The sequence below is a fragment of the Zonotrichia leucophrys genome, chromosome 4 (genome assembly GCF_028769735.1).
Source record: "Zonotrichia leucophrys gambelii isolate GWCS_2022_RI chromosome 4, RI_Zleu_2.0, whole genome shotgun sequence".
In the NCBI taxonomy this organism is placed as follows: domain Eukaryota; kingdom Metazoa; phylum Chordata; class Aves; order Passeriformes; family Passerellidae; genus Zonotrichia; species Zonotrichia leucophrys.
In genome coordinates, this window is record NC_088173.1 from 22,832,737 (window position 1) to 22,850,727 (window position 17,991).

Consider the following 17,991-nt stretch of genomic DNA (forward strand, 5'->3'; position numbering starts at 1 on the left):
TATAAGAACATCACTAAAAGCTGTATCCAGCTTTTGTCATTCAGAAGCATATTTTTCCAAATGCTGGCTCATATTTAGCAATTCAGATCAGAAAGAAAAAAGTTTCATCCACAAAACTGAAAGGACAACACTCTTACATAGTACTTACCAGAAATAATAATTCATATATGTTAGAAAGGAATATTATATTTGTTTACTTCATTCTGCCAGACCACTGTAGAATACACCTATGAATAATTATTATCACAACTCGTGCTTTAATTAATGTTTCAGTATCTACCTTAACCCACTGCTTTAAAGACACTATAAGACAATTCAAATTACCTTCCGAGGACCAGTACTTTTGAGCTCCATGACGTTTATTGTAAAATTGATTCTCTTTCCATTCTGATCAAACTTGATATTTCCTGTTAGCCCTTCCACCTGAACCTATAACAGATGAAGATGCAAGTGGTAGAAGAATTAAGCTTGTTTCTTTTCAGAAAATGGATTTTTTTATTTCCACAAATGATTATTGAAATTTCAAAAACAATAATGTAGGAGTCATTTTTATATGCAATAAATTATCTTAGCCAGGTTCCTGAGGACTTCACATCCACATTATTCCCAGCAAGATTTAGACAGTTTAGGAGACTAGAAGATATTTTCAAGCATTTCACACATGCACTCATCTCAGCACCCACTCCAGGGAAGCTACCTGTTTCAATGCCCTTTCTATTTCTACACCATGACCCCAGGGTACAGCTGGATTTGCAAGACAATCTCCAGCATTTCCTCTTCTGGAGATCTCAATCCTTTGTTTACGCAAATTCCGGAAAGCTTCTGTCATCACTTGAACAGCATCATAGGTCAGAGCAGAGGTATACTGAAAAGAAGTGAAAATATTTAATTAAAAACCATCTTCAGCTTCACTATATTTTCCAATCCACTTGGTGATCCATTAAACACTAGAAAGGATAGTAAGATATACTTGAAATCAATTTTTTCCTTAGTTACCCTCTGAGGGGTATCTGTGAAAACTCATCTAGTGTTCATCAGAATGGTAAGGGACAGTGCCAATAGACCCAAGCTAAAGATTTACAGATGTTTTCAGTGTGAGTTACATTTTTTCTCACTTACAGCTGTGTAATAGTCCTGTGTGCAGATATGGCTGGAAGTCCGTGCAGGTGAAAGGGAAAAAAAAATAATTTTCAGTGTTTAACCTGAGCTAGTCTGTAAAAATAAGAAGTTGTTCCTCTGATTACACTCTTCATGGAGAAGCATTTATTCACAGATCTTGAGATTTCATCACCTCCCAGACATATAAACACAAACCCAAAGAGCATGTATTTGTATATAGATGCATTTAACTTTTTCCCATTAAATATAAAATCTCAGGGGTAGCTACTTTCATGTATGCAATACCTTGTCAACACTGCAGTTTTGAGGCAGAGATGCCTGGAAGAAGTGGTGGCCCTCAAAGAGCAATATAGGTGAGGAAGAGCCCCATGTTCCTAAACTGACATAATATAAGGAGCTTTACAACTTCTGAGACATCAGAGAGGAATCCTGTCATCACATGCATCAGAAACTGGGGCTAAATGGTCAAAAGCATTTATCTTCAGTGACTGGAAAATTTTACATCTCAACTAACTAACTGAACTGAAACCACATGTGCACATACACTGAGGACTTTGTTGGATGGGCTTTTTGAGTCTGGAACACACAGTTATGCCAAATATAAAGAGCCATTTTTGGAAATATGGGCCAGAATATAACCACTTAGAGGCATATGAATGAATGGAATGATCCCTGTGAAAGCTATTAGATGCTGAAAATATATAAATTGTAAAGTGGAGAGAAATGATGTATTAGCTCTTTGCTTCAATGGCTCAGACTTTAATGAGAATTTTAATTAGTTAGCTCAAGTCATGCAGAAGGCTCTTGTAATTGTAACGAAAGCAAGCTCCCGAATTGAGATTAATTTTTGTGTGCAACTGTCAGACCTTAGAAAAGGAAAAAAAAAGGAAAGTAGAACTCTTTTTTAAAGATCAGTGCACTCAGTGATCGGTGTCAATCTTCTCAATAAAGTTTTCTCAGTGACTTGTACAGAAATATTTAAAGGGATCAGAACAGCAGAAGAATGATGTGAAAGACTGGCTGGAGTCACTACGACTTCCTCCTACTGGAGCAGCAGTGCTTAAGTGGTGTGCATGAATTTGGAGATGAGGAGAAAAAGGGACCCTGCCCAGCAGTACTTTAAACATTGCTCTTTGCAGTACAGAAAAATATTGTGCCACACTAGTGTTCTCAGAAACTTTGGACACAGCATTGTCATCAAGCATCAAAACATACTTTGGGTAGCAGAGAAAATAAGAGTTTGGAACCGAGATGGTGTAATGCTATCTAATTCAGTTATTCTATGATTGATTGGATCATCGAGATGTACTTAATGTATTATCTCAAGAATATTATTTCTATAGTATTTAATTACTGACCTGAATATTCATAGCTCAATCATACATGAGGATTATGCAGAGCTTTGCCTATCAATCAGTATCTGTGTGTGCATACATGTCATCACATATATAATTTAGATTAAGACAGCTTTAATCTAAGGATCTCAAAATATTTTAAAAGCACTGTTGGAGATGCCATGAAAGCTAGCAGGCCACGAATCATTCCTTACTGCTTTATTGTGCATACACTTTCAGCTCCTAATAACCTTCATGGGGCTCATTAACACTATCTACAGCTTCATAAATTGATGTAAAGTTGACAAACTAAACTAAAGTGAACTCATTACCATAAACAAGAAATGACAGACCAATAACCTGCTCATGCAGAGGTGTGTGTGTGTCTGAATAATAAATAAAATGGTTGGAAGTTGAAGGATGCATTATCCCTGCCTTGATTCACTTTGTTTTCCTGGAGATTCATCTGCATTCTGATCTTCATTATTAAAATAAATAGGAGAACTATTTGGAACTTTATTCTGTGGAAGTGGGATGGGGTCTTACATCTGACAATTTTATGGCAGTGTAAATCTCCCAGTGTAATTTCAGTTCCTTTCAACTCTATATGATAAGATCAGCAACTTTACTACAAAATGAAATAGGTGCTATACTAGAGTTCTTACAGAATCAAATTAAATTAATTAAAACATGGCAAAAATATGCAAAAAAATCCTGCATCTCACAATTTTAGAATAATAAGCTGATAAGATAAATTGCCTAAAGATTTTATGCCATTTGCTATTAAACATAGACTGCATGAATGTCAAATGAAAATAATTTTCCCTAAGTAGATGCCTTAATTGCCAAGCAGAGAAAACACAACATCCATGTAATTTTCTTCAACTTAAATTTCTAACTGAACTTTCTACCTTCAACTTAAATGCTCTATAGACTGTAGCAAAATATGTAAGCTGCACTTGCAAAGATGAATTTGAAAAGTAAAGACAAAACAAAGTTATCCCAGACTAAGCAGAAGTTATTGCATGTGCTGTCCAAGAAAAACTGGCAAGATGTTGCCCTTTGTAAATTCAGATGTTTTCCAGTAACTCAGGAGATACTGGAAACCCTTAGCTAAAAGGGCCAGGATTCTATTTTGTACATATCAGTAACTGAATCTTCTGAAGCTGAAATGGCAGAACACTACCCCAGGATATAACAAGATTCTGGTATATGTATATTTCAAAGTTGTAAGATATTATAAGAAAGGCAAGTTAGATCTGCATTTCACTCAATGCCTGTCCACGTGCTCATGAGTGAGAGATACAATCAGACATTTAAAATAATTAAGACAGTATACTTAAGCAGTGGAAAAGAGATAAAATTGTGAAGACATAAATGTAAAAAAAAAGGGAAAAAAGAAAAAAGGAAAATATTCTGAATCACAAGAAGTCAAATTCTTTTCTTCTTGGTTTGGATATCTGCAATGTCTAAATCTATCCTTGACAGATTAGAGACAGATTAACTTGAGTTTGGGATTTTTTATTTTTTTTTAAGAGTCAGAGAAGAGAAAAAGCATTCTAGGGTGTGATTCATTTGACCAGTTAAACACCTTCTCTGAAGATAAAATTAATTGTGGTTTAGATTTCACTCATTTGATCTCCAGTGACTCCTGAGATGGGGGAGGAATGCAGGGCGATCATCTTGGGTGCAGATGCTTACACTGTAGACTCACTAGTAACAAACTAAAACCACTCAGACAGACTGTGAACTAGCCATTCATCCCTAATCCAACACAACAGAGAGAAGGACAAAGTAATGGGAGAATTTTGGCAGGACTCTACCAGCTGCATCAAAGAATGCAATGCTGCTGTACAAGACACTAGGGAGAGCTCAGGCAGAATGGCAGATCCAGCTGCAGCAGCGCTCACAAAGGCAGAAACCAGTCTGCAACAGGCACAGATGGAGGCTTTCACCATGTATGGGGGTGCTGCTGGAACAGCAGGAGAAGGGGCACTGCATCACTAACAGAGGATAAGAGAAAGGAGCCCTAACATCTGATACAAATACATTCCTTTGGAGAGCAGTAAAATTCTGAGAGAGGAAATATAGGAAATGTTCTTGGTTGCAAGAGCAGAAGGGTAGAATCAATGAGTCTAAACACACTTTCACCACTTTCATGTTTAAACAATTTCTATATCGGCAAATATACAAAATAAACTCTAAACTATAATAAAATCTCTCATCTCAATTTTCTGCATTTTTCCCTCAACAAAGTACTTCTCTACTAGAATGCTAGTATATACAACAAAAGCAGAAAGACTAATATAAATATTACTACATATTTATAAATTACATATAAAACATAGGTACACACATATGTGGACACAAGCAAAAAAGAAATGAGGTCCAAAGTTACTTGTTAAGAACTGTGAAGGAACTGGGCAGCTGTCTCCTGCACTTCCAGTGTAGTCAAACTGATGCAACATCAGATACCTACTTCTTAAAGGTCTTTAATGTAACTGGGAGCTATTTTAAAACAGGCAGTATTATACACACTTTGGAAAATACTTGAAGGTGGTCTGACAGATAAGAGACCTAATAAAAAATTACGTAACTGATTGGAAATAGCTCTTTCCTTCTGGAGCTTGTGGCACCTTTCATAGCATCCTGACAGGACATGGAATTGCAAAGAGCTACTTCCAATAGAAACAAGAGACATTGTCAAATCTTGTACACATAAATGTAACTGGAAGTGAAGATGGCCTTTGACTGTGCTCATAAGCAGGCTTTGTTCTCACCTGTTTTGTGCATTAGCATGAATGGGGGGCTGTACACAGCAGTGTGCTGAGCTGGCTGCCATTCAAACTGCAAATGGGCTTTGAGCACCTGAACATCTTCATTACCTATGGCCATATTTCAATACTGCAATGTTGAGATAGAGGTCAGGGAGCCCAGAGAAGACAGCGCAGGGCTCTTCATCTTTGTTAGGATGATGCTCTTGTGAAAATACGCAAGTAACTGACTTGCTTCCGGCTGAGAATAATTGCATACATACACAAGATATTTGGAAATAATAATTGCAATTTTTAATAACAACCCTGGTCCTGACTAAAAGGGGAAGAGAGATTAACAAAATGTAAAATTACCTGATCGTTTAAAAAAATTAATTAGATTGATCTCAGAAAAGATGAGGTTAGAGACCAAGGCCTATTTATCTTAATGAATATACTATCTTTATTACATTTTGTTTCCCAAAGTTGTGCAGTCACATCAACTTTGATAACAGCTTTTGTTCAAACACAACTGCAGCACTCTGTGTGCACAGAAAACCTAAACAAACAGGTATTTTTGCTTTGAAGTGCCATACTGGCACAAGATGCAAGGAACACCTTAAGCAACTGTCACTTCAGAAAAACTTGTGTTCAGCTCCAGAACTGCTATCCAGAAAATCTGCTGACTTTTTGACATGCTTTGTGTTTTAATTATTTCTGCTTGGTTTAGAAAGGCTGCTTTCTGAGCACACCCAGCACAGATAGCCCAGTAACAGGCACTTGCCAAACCCCAAATTCCTGGAAGTCTAACTTTTATTTCAAAGACATGCCCACAGCACATCCAGCAGAGACTGACAAGACTGGGGCACTGGAATTATCCTAATGCTCCCATTGTAGGATATTTATAGGAGAAAGTGACCTTCTTTCACTCTTTTAAAAACTGAATATAGCAAAGATCACAAGATTTATAAAGCCCAAAGTGCTTGGCCTTTCTACCTGTTTTATCTACTACTTTAATAGGAATGAGATTCCTGAACTGTAATTCCTCCCCCATGATTGCTTCCAGTACAGAACAATCTTCCCACTAGAGTCATCAGACATCCAGCAGGAGAAAAAGAGTGCAGGTACCTACCTTTTTTTAATCTTACATTGAGAATACAGGTTTTAAAGCACTTTGGTCTTCCATTATAGTAAATGGAAACCATTTACTTGGATTTGAAATCAAAAAGCTTTACAGAAATAACAAAAAAAATATTTGGAATTGAACCCATAGCATTTCACTTATAAAAGATGCTGCTACATTCTAATCATGCCAGTGCCTAAGGAAAATATACATAGTAGCAAAATTAGTAAGGCTCTAGAATTATTTGTGCAATCTTCTAACTTAGAATAAACATGCAAACTAGCAATGCCACTAATGATAAAATCACCTTGAATTCACTGTAAAACAAAAAACATACAACTTTTTAATTTTCACCAGATAAATACACAAAAGCTTTTTCTTCAAGGCTAAGTCAGAACAAAGTATGTCACCCTTAACGGTATTAAAAATCAGCAGGATCCAGCAGCAAAAACTGAAGCCTTTGGTCACACTTGTGAAAACAGACCAAGCAGGAATGAGAACAAAATGTACAAACAGAAAGGGAAAAGAATTCTCTGAAAAAGATAAACTCCAAGAAAAGCATTTAAAAGAATTAATGTGAATGTTTGAAGTGTTGAAGTATGTGTAGAGTTCTTTGACTTTTTATTGTGAATATGGGTTTTGGTATTTTTTTGGTGTTTGCTGTTTTGTTGGTTTTTTTGTTTGTTTGGTTTGGTTTTTGGGTTTTTTATTTTTTTTTCCAGGAGGGGAGAGGGAGAAAAAAATCCAATCAGCAGTCTCATCCTATATACTGTGGTGTTCTAAGAATTTTCAAAATATGCCATTTAAAACTATTAGTAATAGTTCAAGACTTAAATGTAAAACAATAGGAAAAAAGACGAAACACAAAAACCTCTAAAACAATTCCTAAACCACAATTCCCCATGTTCATTATCACTCCTCATCTACCCTAATCAGCAACAAGATACCTGTTGTATCAAGATAAAAAGCTTCCTCCTGTTTGCGCCAATCTAATTTCCAAGCAGAACACTAATAGAATTGAATACACCATTCTCACCGGATTCCTGATTTCAGCAAGACATAGTTATTGTCAAATAATAATAAACACTTCATTTTTACTTTTCCGCCACCCCATGCCAGGTAATACGGGCAGCTACCAACATTAATTGGTCCTTAATACCAGACTTGCCCCAGAAAAAATCCTGCATGTCTCCCCTCCTTATTCATTTAAGTATCCCCAGTCCTTCTCCTCCTCCCTTACTCCCCTGACCCAAGAAATTCAAGTCACAGATGCCTCTCCAGCTCTGAGTTGCACCACTTTTCTGTGTCTTTCACTCACGTTTCAACAGCCTCTTTTCACTTTGCTGACCCCTTTTTTGCATGACACCATTCCTCCTCCTCCTACTATTTTGATCTTTGTCTATGGCTCCCTCTGCTCCTCTTATCCCCAATTCTCCATCAAGCTCTACTGTCCTAAATGACATTGATCTTGGTGAGGCCAGGGTTATGTCTGATCTTGAGGAACACTTGAATCATTAAGGAATAGTAGTTTTTCCTGTTTATATCCACCATATCCAGATGAATTGCTGGCTGAGAGAAGACAATACAGAGTTCCTGGAAAAATAGGCAGGTGGAATCCACTGCACTTTGTTGGCTGAAGATCCTGAACAATTTATATTTACTAAGAATAAGGGGATTCAAGTTCAAAGAAGCACAGCTTCATAGAGACATCAGACCTTGGCTCTGTAGTTTTCTGAAATCTGCTTTAGCACAGAGTAGCCACTTTCAGGATCGAAGGATCTGGGTCAATTGGCCTTTTGCATGTCTGAGACAAATCTACAGATATTGCCTCAAACCACCCATTGCTTTCAGTGACTAAATGTTCCATTCTTTAATTGACTTTTCTTCAAAGAAAAACAACAACAACCCAAACCAGCTATGCTGGAATGAGTGATTACTTACACAAAACAGCCTTAAGCTATTAAAAAGAATCATGAAGTTTAACACTGGAATTTTTTATGCTCACATTTTTTGTATTTATTTTTTCAAATAGAGAAGACTGAACACTGGGATTTAAAAGCCCAGTGAAACTAACTGCCAGATGAATATCTTTTTTATGCCCAGAAAACCAAAATGCAAGGACTGAAAACAGGCAGAACAGTCTCAAAAATCTACAAATTTATCAAGAAACTCAGAAAAAACCAAAAATACTCCAGATCAGTTCTTTGTTCAACCTTGTAATAAATACTAAAAATTACCTATTAGAAAAATTGTATTCATAAATCGTTATGATCCACATGAATTAAGATATATCCAATCATATTTTTCTATTAAAACTGTAGCAGGTGGAACAAAATATCCCCTATAACTCTTATTAAAATTCATTGCATTATAAAACCATTTTCCAACACACTGCAATCATAAGAGGCAAGGCCCAAAATGAAGTTGATGTCTAATTCATCAACTGTACACTTTTGCTTTGTCATCTATATCTACACAAACTGCCGTCTGAATTTTCAGTGTGCATAATTGTTTTCTGTGTTTTCTTCTTTGTTCACATTGTTTTCTTCTTTGCTCCTTATAATAAGTGTGTCATCTAAATGTTAATTATTTCTGCAAGGTAAATAATTGTGTGCTATACATTTTTGTATTTTTTCTTCTGCATGTTACCTGCATTGAATCCTTCTGCTAAATTAGCACCAGTATAGTTAAACCAGCATCTGTCAGTTACAAGCATCATTACTCCTGACTTATGGTTTCATAATAATTGCCTAAAGACTATATGACTTGACTATAAAGAAAACCTGAAAATGTGAAATTACTGAAGACAAAATCAGGAGTAAAAACAATCTAGTGTTTTTGGTATCTTAGCTATGAATTTGTTGGATGGGAAAAGAGATTATGAAGCCAGAAATACAACTATGAAAAGAGAAAATCTGAAACATTATGTGCTAGCATGAAACAGTTTCACCCATCCAAAATAGCTGCATGAGTACCAGGGTTGTTATCACCTTCTGACACAATGGGATTCTCTACAAGTCTGAGCTTAATTAGGTCTTACACCAGGCAGCCCCAAATCTTTTTCTGCATGCTGCACATAGTTTCTGTATATATCATATGCAAGCTGTCTCAGGCACTTCAAGCCTCACGTTGCTCTTACAAAAGTTTATCTCAGAGTAGGATGGCTTGTAGAACAGACTGTCTCAATTGGATAGACCTACAATGATTATCTAGTCCAACTGCCTGAACAATTCAGGGCTGACCAATTCTAAAGTGGGTTTTAGCAGAATTGTCCCAATGCCACTCAAACAGAAAGGCTTGAGATGTTGACCAGCACTCATGGAGGACTGTTCCTCCATGAGTGTTTGACTCCCCTAAAAATGAAAGAAATGTAAATAAATGCTTCCAAAGGTCCAAATGCTTCCAAAGTCTGAACCTGCTCTGGGGCAGCTCTGAACCATTCCCACACATCCCCTTGTCACTGGATACCAAGGAGTTGATCCCAGCACCATCCTCTCCACTCCCCCTCCTTAGAAAGCTGTAGAGAGCAATGGGGTCACTCCTCAGCCTCCTCCTCTCCAAAGGAGACAAGCTCAGAGATCTTTGCTGTCCCTCACAGGACATACCTACTTGAAGCCTAGTGCTTAGCTCTAAGGGGGGTTGGCTCTGGCTGGACACCAGGTGCCACCAAAGCTGTTCTGTCACTCCCTTCCTCAGAGGGACTGGGAAGAGAAAATAAAATGAAAGGCTCACGGGTTGGGATAATGGCAGGGAGAGATCACTCAGCAATGACCATAACAGGAAGAACTGACTCAACTCTGAAAAAAATTAATTACCAATCAAACCAAAGCAGGATAATGAGAAAATAAAAAACAAATCACCAAACATCTCAACTCACTTCTCCCTTCTCCCTGGGCTCAACTTCACTCACAAATTCTTTATACTCTGTTCCCACAGTGGCACAGGGGGCTGTGGAAGGGGGTTGCAGTCTGTTCAGCACCCATCTCTAGCATTACTTCCTCCTCACAGGGTGGTCTCCTCACACTCTTCCTCTGCAGGGAAATTTAATCTCTGACACCTGGTCCACTCCCTGTCCTTCCTTCTGCACTGTCTGCAGGGCTGTTTCTCTCATATATTGTCACTAGTCCCTCTGGCTGCAGTTGTGCAGCAGCTTTATCCTCTTCTTGAATGCGTTATCAGAGGCACCACCACCTTCCCTGATGAGCTCAGTCTTGGGGAGCCAGAGGGTCAGTCTTGGAGCCAGCTGGTATTGGCTTCACTGCATGTGGGGGAAGTTTCCAGAAGCTACTCACAAAAGCCACTCCTGTGGTCCTCTTCTACTAAAACCCTGCCACACAAAGGCAATACAACTTATGTCTCACTAGCCTTCAAGAGATAAGAGATTGAACTTCTTTCAGCAAATGGACCAAAGAGACAGAATGGGCTGATCAGATCAGCAAACTGGAGCAGCTGGATGTGAACGGATGTGTTGTCCTTCAGGGTCCTTCCACAAGATAAAGAAGTTTGCCTTGAATGTAACAGTCTGGAACAGCATTAGGCTCAGAAAGCCCAGCCAATTTGTAAATACACAATACTGGATCAAAAGAAAATTTCAACTTGTTATTATTCAGCCTTTATAAAATTAAACATATCTTTCTTTTTGCTACTTGACTAAAAATTAGTGAGGGTGCTCAACTCTGTGTTTCAAGATCTACACAGTAGCTCTTCTAGAACTGCATACAAAGACTGGTAACACCCTTGGTTACAACAGAAATGTTTTAAATTTAACCTGAAGTAAACAATGTATCAGCGTTAATTTTGACAGATATAAAAATATTCTGTAAAAAAGTCTGCAGAGCACTTGTTTTAAGCATCCTGCTTAATCTATAAAACTTGTGCTTTTATCAGTACAGGTACAGTGCAGCAACAAATGAGATCAGTGTCCTTTCTCATCTATGTCCTAAGATAGCAATTTTTTATAATTAATATTTTATAAATTGAAAAGATACATTTTTAAAGCAATTTGATACAGATACTCTTCTGGGCATCTGTGGAAGAGGCTTTTAGCAATGCTCTTCTTTCTCAAAGAGCATGTTCCTTTGAAATGCACTTTTTCTTAGAAAGGGTGCCTTTCTCTATTTTCAGGACTGTACTTGGATGCTGTGGTGCGTCTTATCAGCTCAGTCATAGTCCATTGACTTGCATTTTCTAATGGGAAATGAATGTACACTTACTTTTGGATTACAAAAGGAAGATAATACAACAGAGTTGCAATGTTTTTGTCTGCAATGACAGAACACTTGCAATCCCAGAGATAATATTACCTGTTAGGTGCATGTAACCACCTCTCATTTCTATACTGATGATGCAGGGCTCTTGTCAGCCTTCCTATCTGCTTCATACAGAATCTGCAGCAAGAGTTTCCTAGATTCCATGGGACTGGGAGCAAAAGTTCAATTATCAACACTGGCAATTTGGACAACTACCTCAAAATCAAAAGGGGAAAAAAGTTATTTGTAAGACCACTTAAGGGACAAGTGGGAGACCAGTGCACTAACCTGCTCAGTAATCTAGATGTTTATACAGAAGCAGAGGGCAACACATCTAGAATAAAAATATAAAAAGGAATGAAATGCTCACAAAGGACAGGTAAGAAATGTAACTCAGCGCGAGTTGATGAAAAAAGCCTGTACTTGAAAGTAATGATGAAGTGGACAGATATGGTATGAGCCCATCTAAATTGGCAGCAGCACAAGAAAGGAATGCAGAAAAAGATTTGGCTGTTAGCATCTATCCCATGAGAAATACATCTCACTAGTGTCATGGTGGTGAGGAGAGGGAAAAAAAAAAGTAAAAGAAACTAATACAAAAGAGCCCCCTGAAATGAGTACTGTCTCTGAGACACATGAAGCCATTATTTCCATTTCCTCAGCATAGCACTCAGATGTGTTGCAGTAGCCAGTCTGGCATTTCAAAGAGGTACCAAATAGAAAGCTCCAGAGCAAAATAACAAACAGGATCTGAGAGCAGAAAATTCAAAAGAAAAGAGATTATTTGGTTTTGCAGGGAGGAATGAAAGGCAGGAAGGGTTGCAGCCATTTTCAAATACAGGAGGACAATGAAAAAGCAGAAGCCTCTCACAGCCATTAGAAACATATAAAGGAGTAATGGATTAGGTGATATCAAGGCTGATTAAGGTTAGACAAAAGCCAAACCCAAGATCATTTAAGTGCTGAGATAGATGCCTGGAGAAGCTGGGAAATCACTACTCAGAGGAACTGCACAGGTTTATCTGATTCTGCCTTCAGGCAAGGAGGACAGAAGGGTGACTGACTGCTCAAAGGCCTTTCCTGCCCTGTTTCCATGATTTCTATGATTCTGCCCTGCCTCTAGCTCCCTCTAAAGTGGGAATGAAATGTGACATATCTCTAACCCTACCTGTAATGGCAAGCAAAAATGACAACTAATATGTGTATAAGGGCAAGAGATGGAAAGCTACACAAAGAAATACAGTTACTGGTACAATCAATGCCACCAAACATTGCAAAATACATCCACACTTTCCTCACCATCAATACTTCTAGCATTTATAAATTATCTGATAATCTAACATAGATTTCAATTTCTTGAGTGAGTATCAGTGCAGTCCTAAATAAATCTTGAGCAAACAATATAAAAAGTAAGAGAGGTCAGCCTTTCACACTAATTTAAAATGTGTTTTAAATTAATGAAATTCAAGATACTTTACTTTTCCTATCCATAACAAAATAAACCTCAAAAGCAGAAGATATTGCAAATACTCTCCTTCAATCCTTTCAATTTCTTCTAGAATTGAAAGGACTTATCATGGAAGAAATAAAGATAATTCCTGTGACAGAGCTAGAGATTTTAGTGCTTTAATACAACATTGCCATCACTTCATGCTATCTAACACACATGCAATTTCCCCCTGTGTAAATAACACCAGAGACCTTACTACTGTGTCTCACCCATTTATTTTTCCATCTTTGATAAAAACTGCATCTTGCAGGTTTCAGTTTGAGTTCTTCACTGCAGTCATGCGCTTTATGTATTTCCCTATTATTATTTCCAGACTATGATTCTGCAACATGAATATGTAGGCAGATTTGGGCACTCAAGAATCAGAGAGACAAAAGGATTCTGTTAATTCTCCACAGCCACATCCCTTCCCTTTCTCCTAAATGAGAGCAATACAGATTACATACACTCCACATCTGTAATACAAATGTACCTAAAGACCTGACACAGATTCCAGTTTACTTTTCCAAACATCAAGTAAGAAATTCACTACCTCTGTTATAAAGACTTTAAACTACAAAAATAACCACAGAAAAAAATCACTTTGACTGTTACCACCAAACTTGGCCTCATAAAAAAGGAGTCTATAATTTTTTTTTAATCAAAATTAAGGTTTTCTATCAGGCCCTTGAAAAAAAATGGTTCTTCCTTCCATGCTGAACTTTTTATTAATTTCATTATAAATTAAGGACATGCTTCATATTCAAATTATAGCACAAAAAAAGATATGGCTAGAACATTTGCAACTTATTTTTTTGTCTTTTAGAGCTATTTAATACTGTGTTCTTATTAAAATCTCTGATTGTATTACTTAAAACAGAAATTATCTAACATAAAAATTGAATTATTTTTAATATCCTGCAGCCACTAATTGATAGTTAGAGAAAGTGAGAAGGTACTATTATCCCAGTCTCATCCAGAAGTAAAACTGAGGTAAAAAAGCTAAACCACCTGCCCAGTGTTACACTGTGTGTCATGCAGGCCTGAAATCAGACCATGATTCTGCATGTCAGGCATAGCATTGAATTTTGTGAGTCTTTGTAGGACTTGGGCATCTGTCTCAAAGGAACTGTCTAACCATTTCTTTGTCTTATTATGTTACATCAAAAAAGTGCTAAATCTGTGCTCCCCAGAAATGATTAATATTTGTCTTTAAGCATTTCAAAATACAGAGAAAGAGAAACATTTCAAATCAGAGAAAGAGAAAAACCAAAAGAAGTCAGTAGATCTAGTTAATTTATCATGATATCTAAACCAATTACCTTACAAGCTGTCAGGCACAGATTTACAGTGACACAAGAAAAAAATTATCTTGAACACTTTTAAGAGTGTAGCATCTTTGCTCATTCAGTCCTATGACAAAGAATGTTAAAAGTACTCCTAAAAAATATAAAATTATGCTGGGACTGTGGCTTTTCAAGGGCTTTCTCTGTCCCTTGCTATTCTATTCCAAACCCTTCACTTCCTGTACTTCTAGTGCAGTTAAAACAAACATAAGACCTACCTTGATTGTACTAGTGTGTGCACCAGGATATTCCTTTTCCTCCAGTGTTGACCAACGTTGTATAAATTTCGACACCACGGGATCATCATAGTCAACTATCTGAAATCCTGAGACATTAGCTCCTCCAAACTGAATTTTCGACAAATCTCCATCAGTAAATCCCTGAGCACAGAAAAAATTGTCTGTTATTTTAATAGTTTTGGCAGTTCTCTCAATAGTGTATAAAAAGCAAAAGTTACCATATGACCTCTACTGCAGAACAGTAAGCCAACATTTCCCTCAAACTGGATCCAACTTAAACCCTGGGCTGCCAGGATTAAGTCATCAGCTCCACCAAACAGCAATGCTTCTTGCTGCCCACTAGATAAACACTTCTATGGTGAGCCAGGGCTGAGTGGACAGACCTGTCCTTGCCATCCTAAACATCCTGTTAATTTTAACGGGACCAGTTAGGTGAGAAAGGGAACACGAGACATGAGTAAGAGGCAAGCAGGTTTTAGGCAGGAATACTTACAGCCACAGGTGTATCCTCTCTTTTAGGAACTCCAAAGCATGTGGAAGGACTTGCCATCTCCACTGCCTCAACCCTCAAAGACATTAAGAACTACTTCCCATTCTTAAAAAAAGTTCTTGTGTTCTGTTTTCTGTGATTTAACTTCACCCAAATAACCATACAAAGGCATTTACATGAAATAATGATGTCAGACACTTCATTATAAATGCATGCTGTGAGTGAATACAAAAAAAAGCAGCAAATTCAAACCACACTATCAGAAGTTGCTATAATTGCCATACGAGACGCTCTTTAATTACTGCATTTTAATGATCCTCATGTGTTGTTGCCTGCAAATACAGACACTTCTACACTGATCATGTAACTTGACATTCATTGTATATTCAAACCTCTTCTCCATCTATCAGCATTTCTTAATTTTCAAAATAGATCAATTTCTTGAATGACTGATCAGACTGGAGGAGAATATTACTACAGTCCAAAAAGAAGAAAGCAGGTGGATTCAGTGAAGATATGATTCAAATACTATACTTCTGGCAGACAAAAACAAATTTTCAAATCACTTCCATAAACATTTTATACATGATATTAAACAGCTTTAAAACATAAGATTCAGTAATTTTAGATCTTATGGACTTACTGTTACAAATTTAAAGCAATGGTTAAAATAGCAACCAGTTAACATCATGAAATCCACTGGGCACATTTTAGAAAATTTCCCTTAAGACTCAAAATACTGTTTATGCAACATTTGCAATGCAAACCACAGATGTCTAACAGATAATTCCTCACATTTTGTAAGACTTTTATGCCTGCTTTATGAATATCAGCACCTCAATTTCTTTATCAAAAAATTAGTTATTAAGATATAGGAATGAAACCCCAGTGTTCAGCTTTTAAAGAGGCATTTAAAGCACAATATTTCTTCACACCATGGCACCCACATGACTCTTCAGAGCTCTGCCTGCCTGGAGTGGGAAGAGTTTCCATCAAAAGCCAGGGGGAGTCAGGGGTTATGCCTCAAGGGCCAGAGACACACCATGCTGCTTCTGTTTCCTCAGGCTCCTCAAAGCACTATGGAAGACAGTGTCAATTGGGGCACTGCTGGAATTTATATCAAACACTGTCACAGTTCAAGATAAATGATGAGAAAATTTGTTTGGTGGCACTTACACTATACAACCCCCAAAAATCTTTTCTTGACCAGGATAACTGAGATTTAGTCGCGCAGAATTTGCTTTGTCTATTACAAAAAAGGTCTGGATCAGTTCCTCCAGCTTCAGTAATTAGGTTTTTATAGACTTTAATATCAATAAAATGGCCCTTCACCTTTAGACAATTCCAAAAACATTCTCTTGACAGAATTTAGTGAGTTTTCTGAGCTTTCCCTGCATGAACACTATTAGCTATACAGTCTGATCACCTGTGTTCAAGAAAACATGAATTCAGACTGATCACCCAGCCAACCTGAGGGATGAAAAGTAGAAATCTGAGACTCACTAGTCTAGCAGAATGAAAGGTGAGAACTGTGATTCTCAAGTAGTTTAAAAGTCGTAAGAGAAATCATCACCTTACTGAATGAATGTATCATCCTATGATGCAGAAAGTTATTTCTCTATTTTACATACCCTCTTTTTCTAAAGTATGTAGAAAAAGAGAAGTTCTATTGAAGGTGCTGAGCAACCTTTATCCCATTGATGGGAATATGATAAGAGGTATTTAAAGCCTGAAAATCTCAGCCAATAAACAAATATAATCTCAACACAAGTATTAATTTAGCAAGGATAAAAATATTTAGCTTTTTTTTCTGTTTTCTGAGGTGTATTCAAAACAAAATACTAGCTGACGTGCTTCCACAAACAGTCAAATGAGCAATACAGGTATTTTAAACACTAAGAATGCTTACCAGATTTGCAATGATATAGTGGTATCCTTTAACATGTTTACCAATTGTGATAACCTGTAAAAAAATAAGAAATAGCCCCATAATGGAGAATGTTCACCTGGTATACAGACAAAGATTGAAAGGTACAAAATGCAGCGTGATGTAAAAATTTTTTAGTGTTAATGCCATGCAATGCTGAGTTTGTGTGCTGCTTTATCCTTTATTTTACCTAATGCACCACTGAGCATACCCTTTGCTGCTAGAAATCAGCCACATTGAAGTCCCAAGAGGGAGAGTCCCTCCAGACACAGGTGCTGAATGCTGATTGCTGTGGTGTGTATCAGGGCACAACCAGCCAGCAGAGAGCAGGCATCACGTGCCAGAAACGCTGTGCCTCAGACTCCTGCTGCATTCTGCCCACTGACATTCATGAGTTATGAGGAAACCTTGCAAAGTTCAAATTGTTTATCACCCTAAGTCTTCCTCACCATCTCCCTTCAAAACCAGCTGGTGGTTTCTCAGCAGTCTCTGCTGGCACACCTGTAGCATGGATTCTTCTCCCAAATAAGCCCAACTAAGACTATGTCTGCATGGGGAAGTTTGCATTTTGAAGCTAAGCACTTCTCCAGAGGAAGGATGTGCAAGATAAGAGGAGTTTAGAGGTTTATTCCTTCTTTTGAACAATGAACTTAAATTAAGAGAGGATGACTCATTCATTTCTTCACTTAACAGATAGCTAAAATATTCCGACTAGGTATCCTGAAACTTACATCAGGGTACTACTGAATAGCATTCCACATACTTGGCTTAATGAAGTTACAGAAATAAAACTGAAAGCAGTTTTAACACTGAGTTTACATACTAGAGCTTGAGACTGAGAGGGATGACATTACTTAGGCCATGGAAGTACTTAAATTGTTCCTCTTTTGAGATCAATATATATATATATGATATATGAACT

The 17,991-nt window shown here is 37.4% G+C and overlaps 1 protein-coding gene across 4 annotated transcripts in view; it reads right to left on the reverse strand.

Annotated features, from left to right (window-relative positions):
• The window catches only part of GRIA2 (glutamate ionotropic receptor AMPA type subunit 2), an 86,637-nt gene that overhangs the window by 19,722 nt on the left and 48,924 nt on the right, over positions 1–17,991 (reverse strand). For all 4 annotated transcript variants that reach the window (XM_064710783.1, XM_064710779.1, XM_064710781.1 and 1 more), the window contains 4 exons: positions 17,052–17,105; positions 14,632–14,793; positions 698–865; positions 325–429 (listed from right to left, as the gene is read on the reverse strand). In XM_064710783.1, coding sequence (XP_064566853.1) covers positions 325–429; positions 698–865; positions 14,632–14,793; positions 17,052–17,105 — 489 coding nt within the window. The remainder of the gene's footprint in view (positions 1–324; positions 430–697; positions 866–14,631; positions 14,794–17,051; positions 17,106–17,991) is intronic.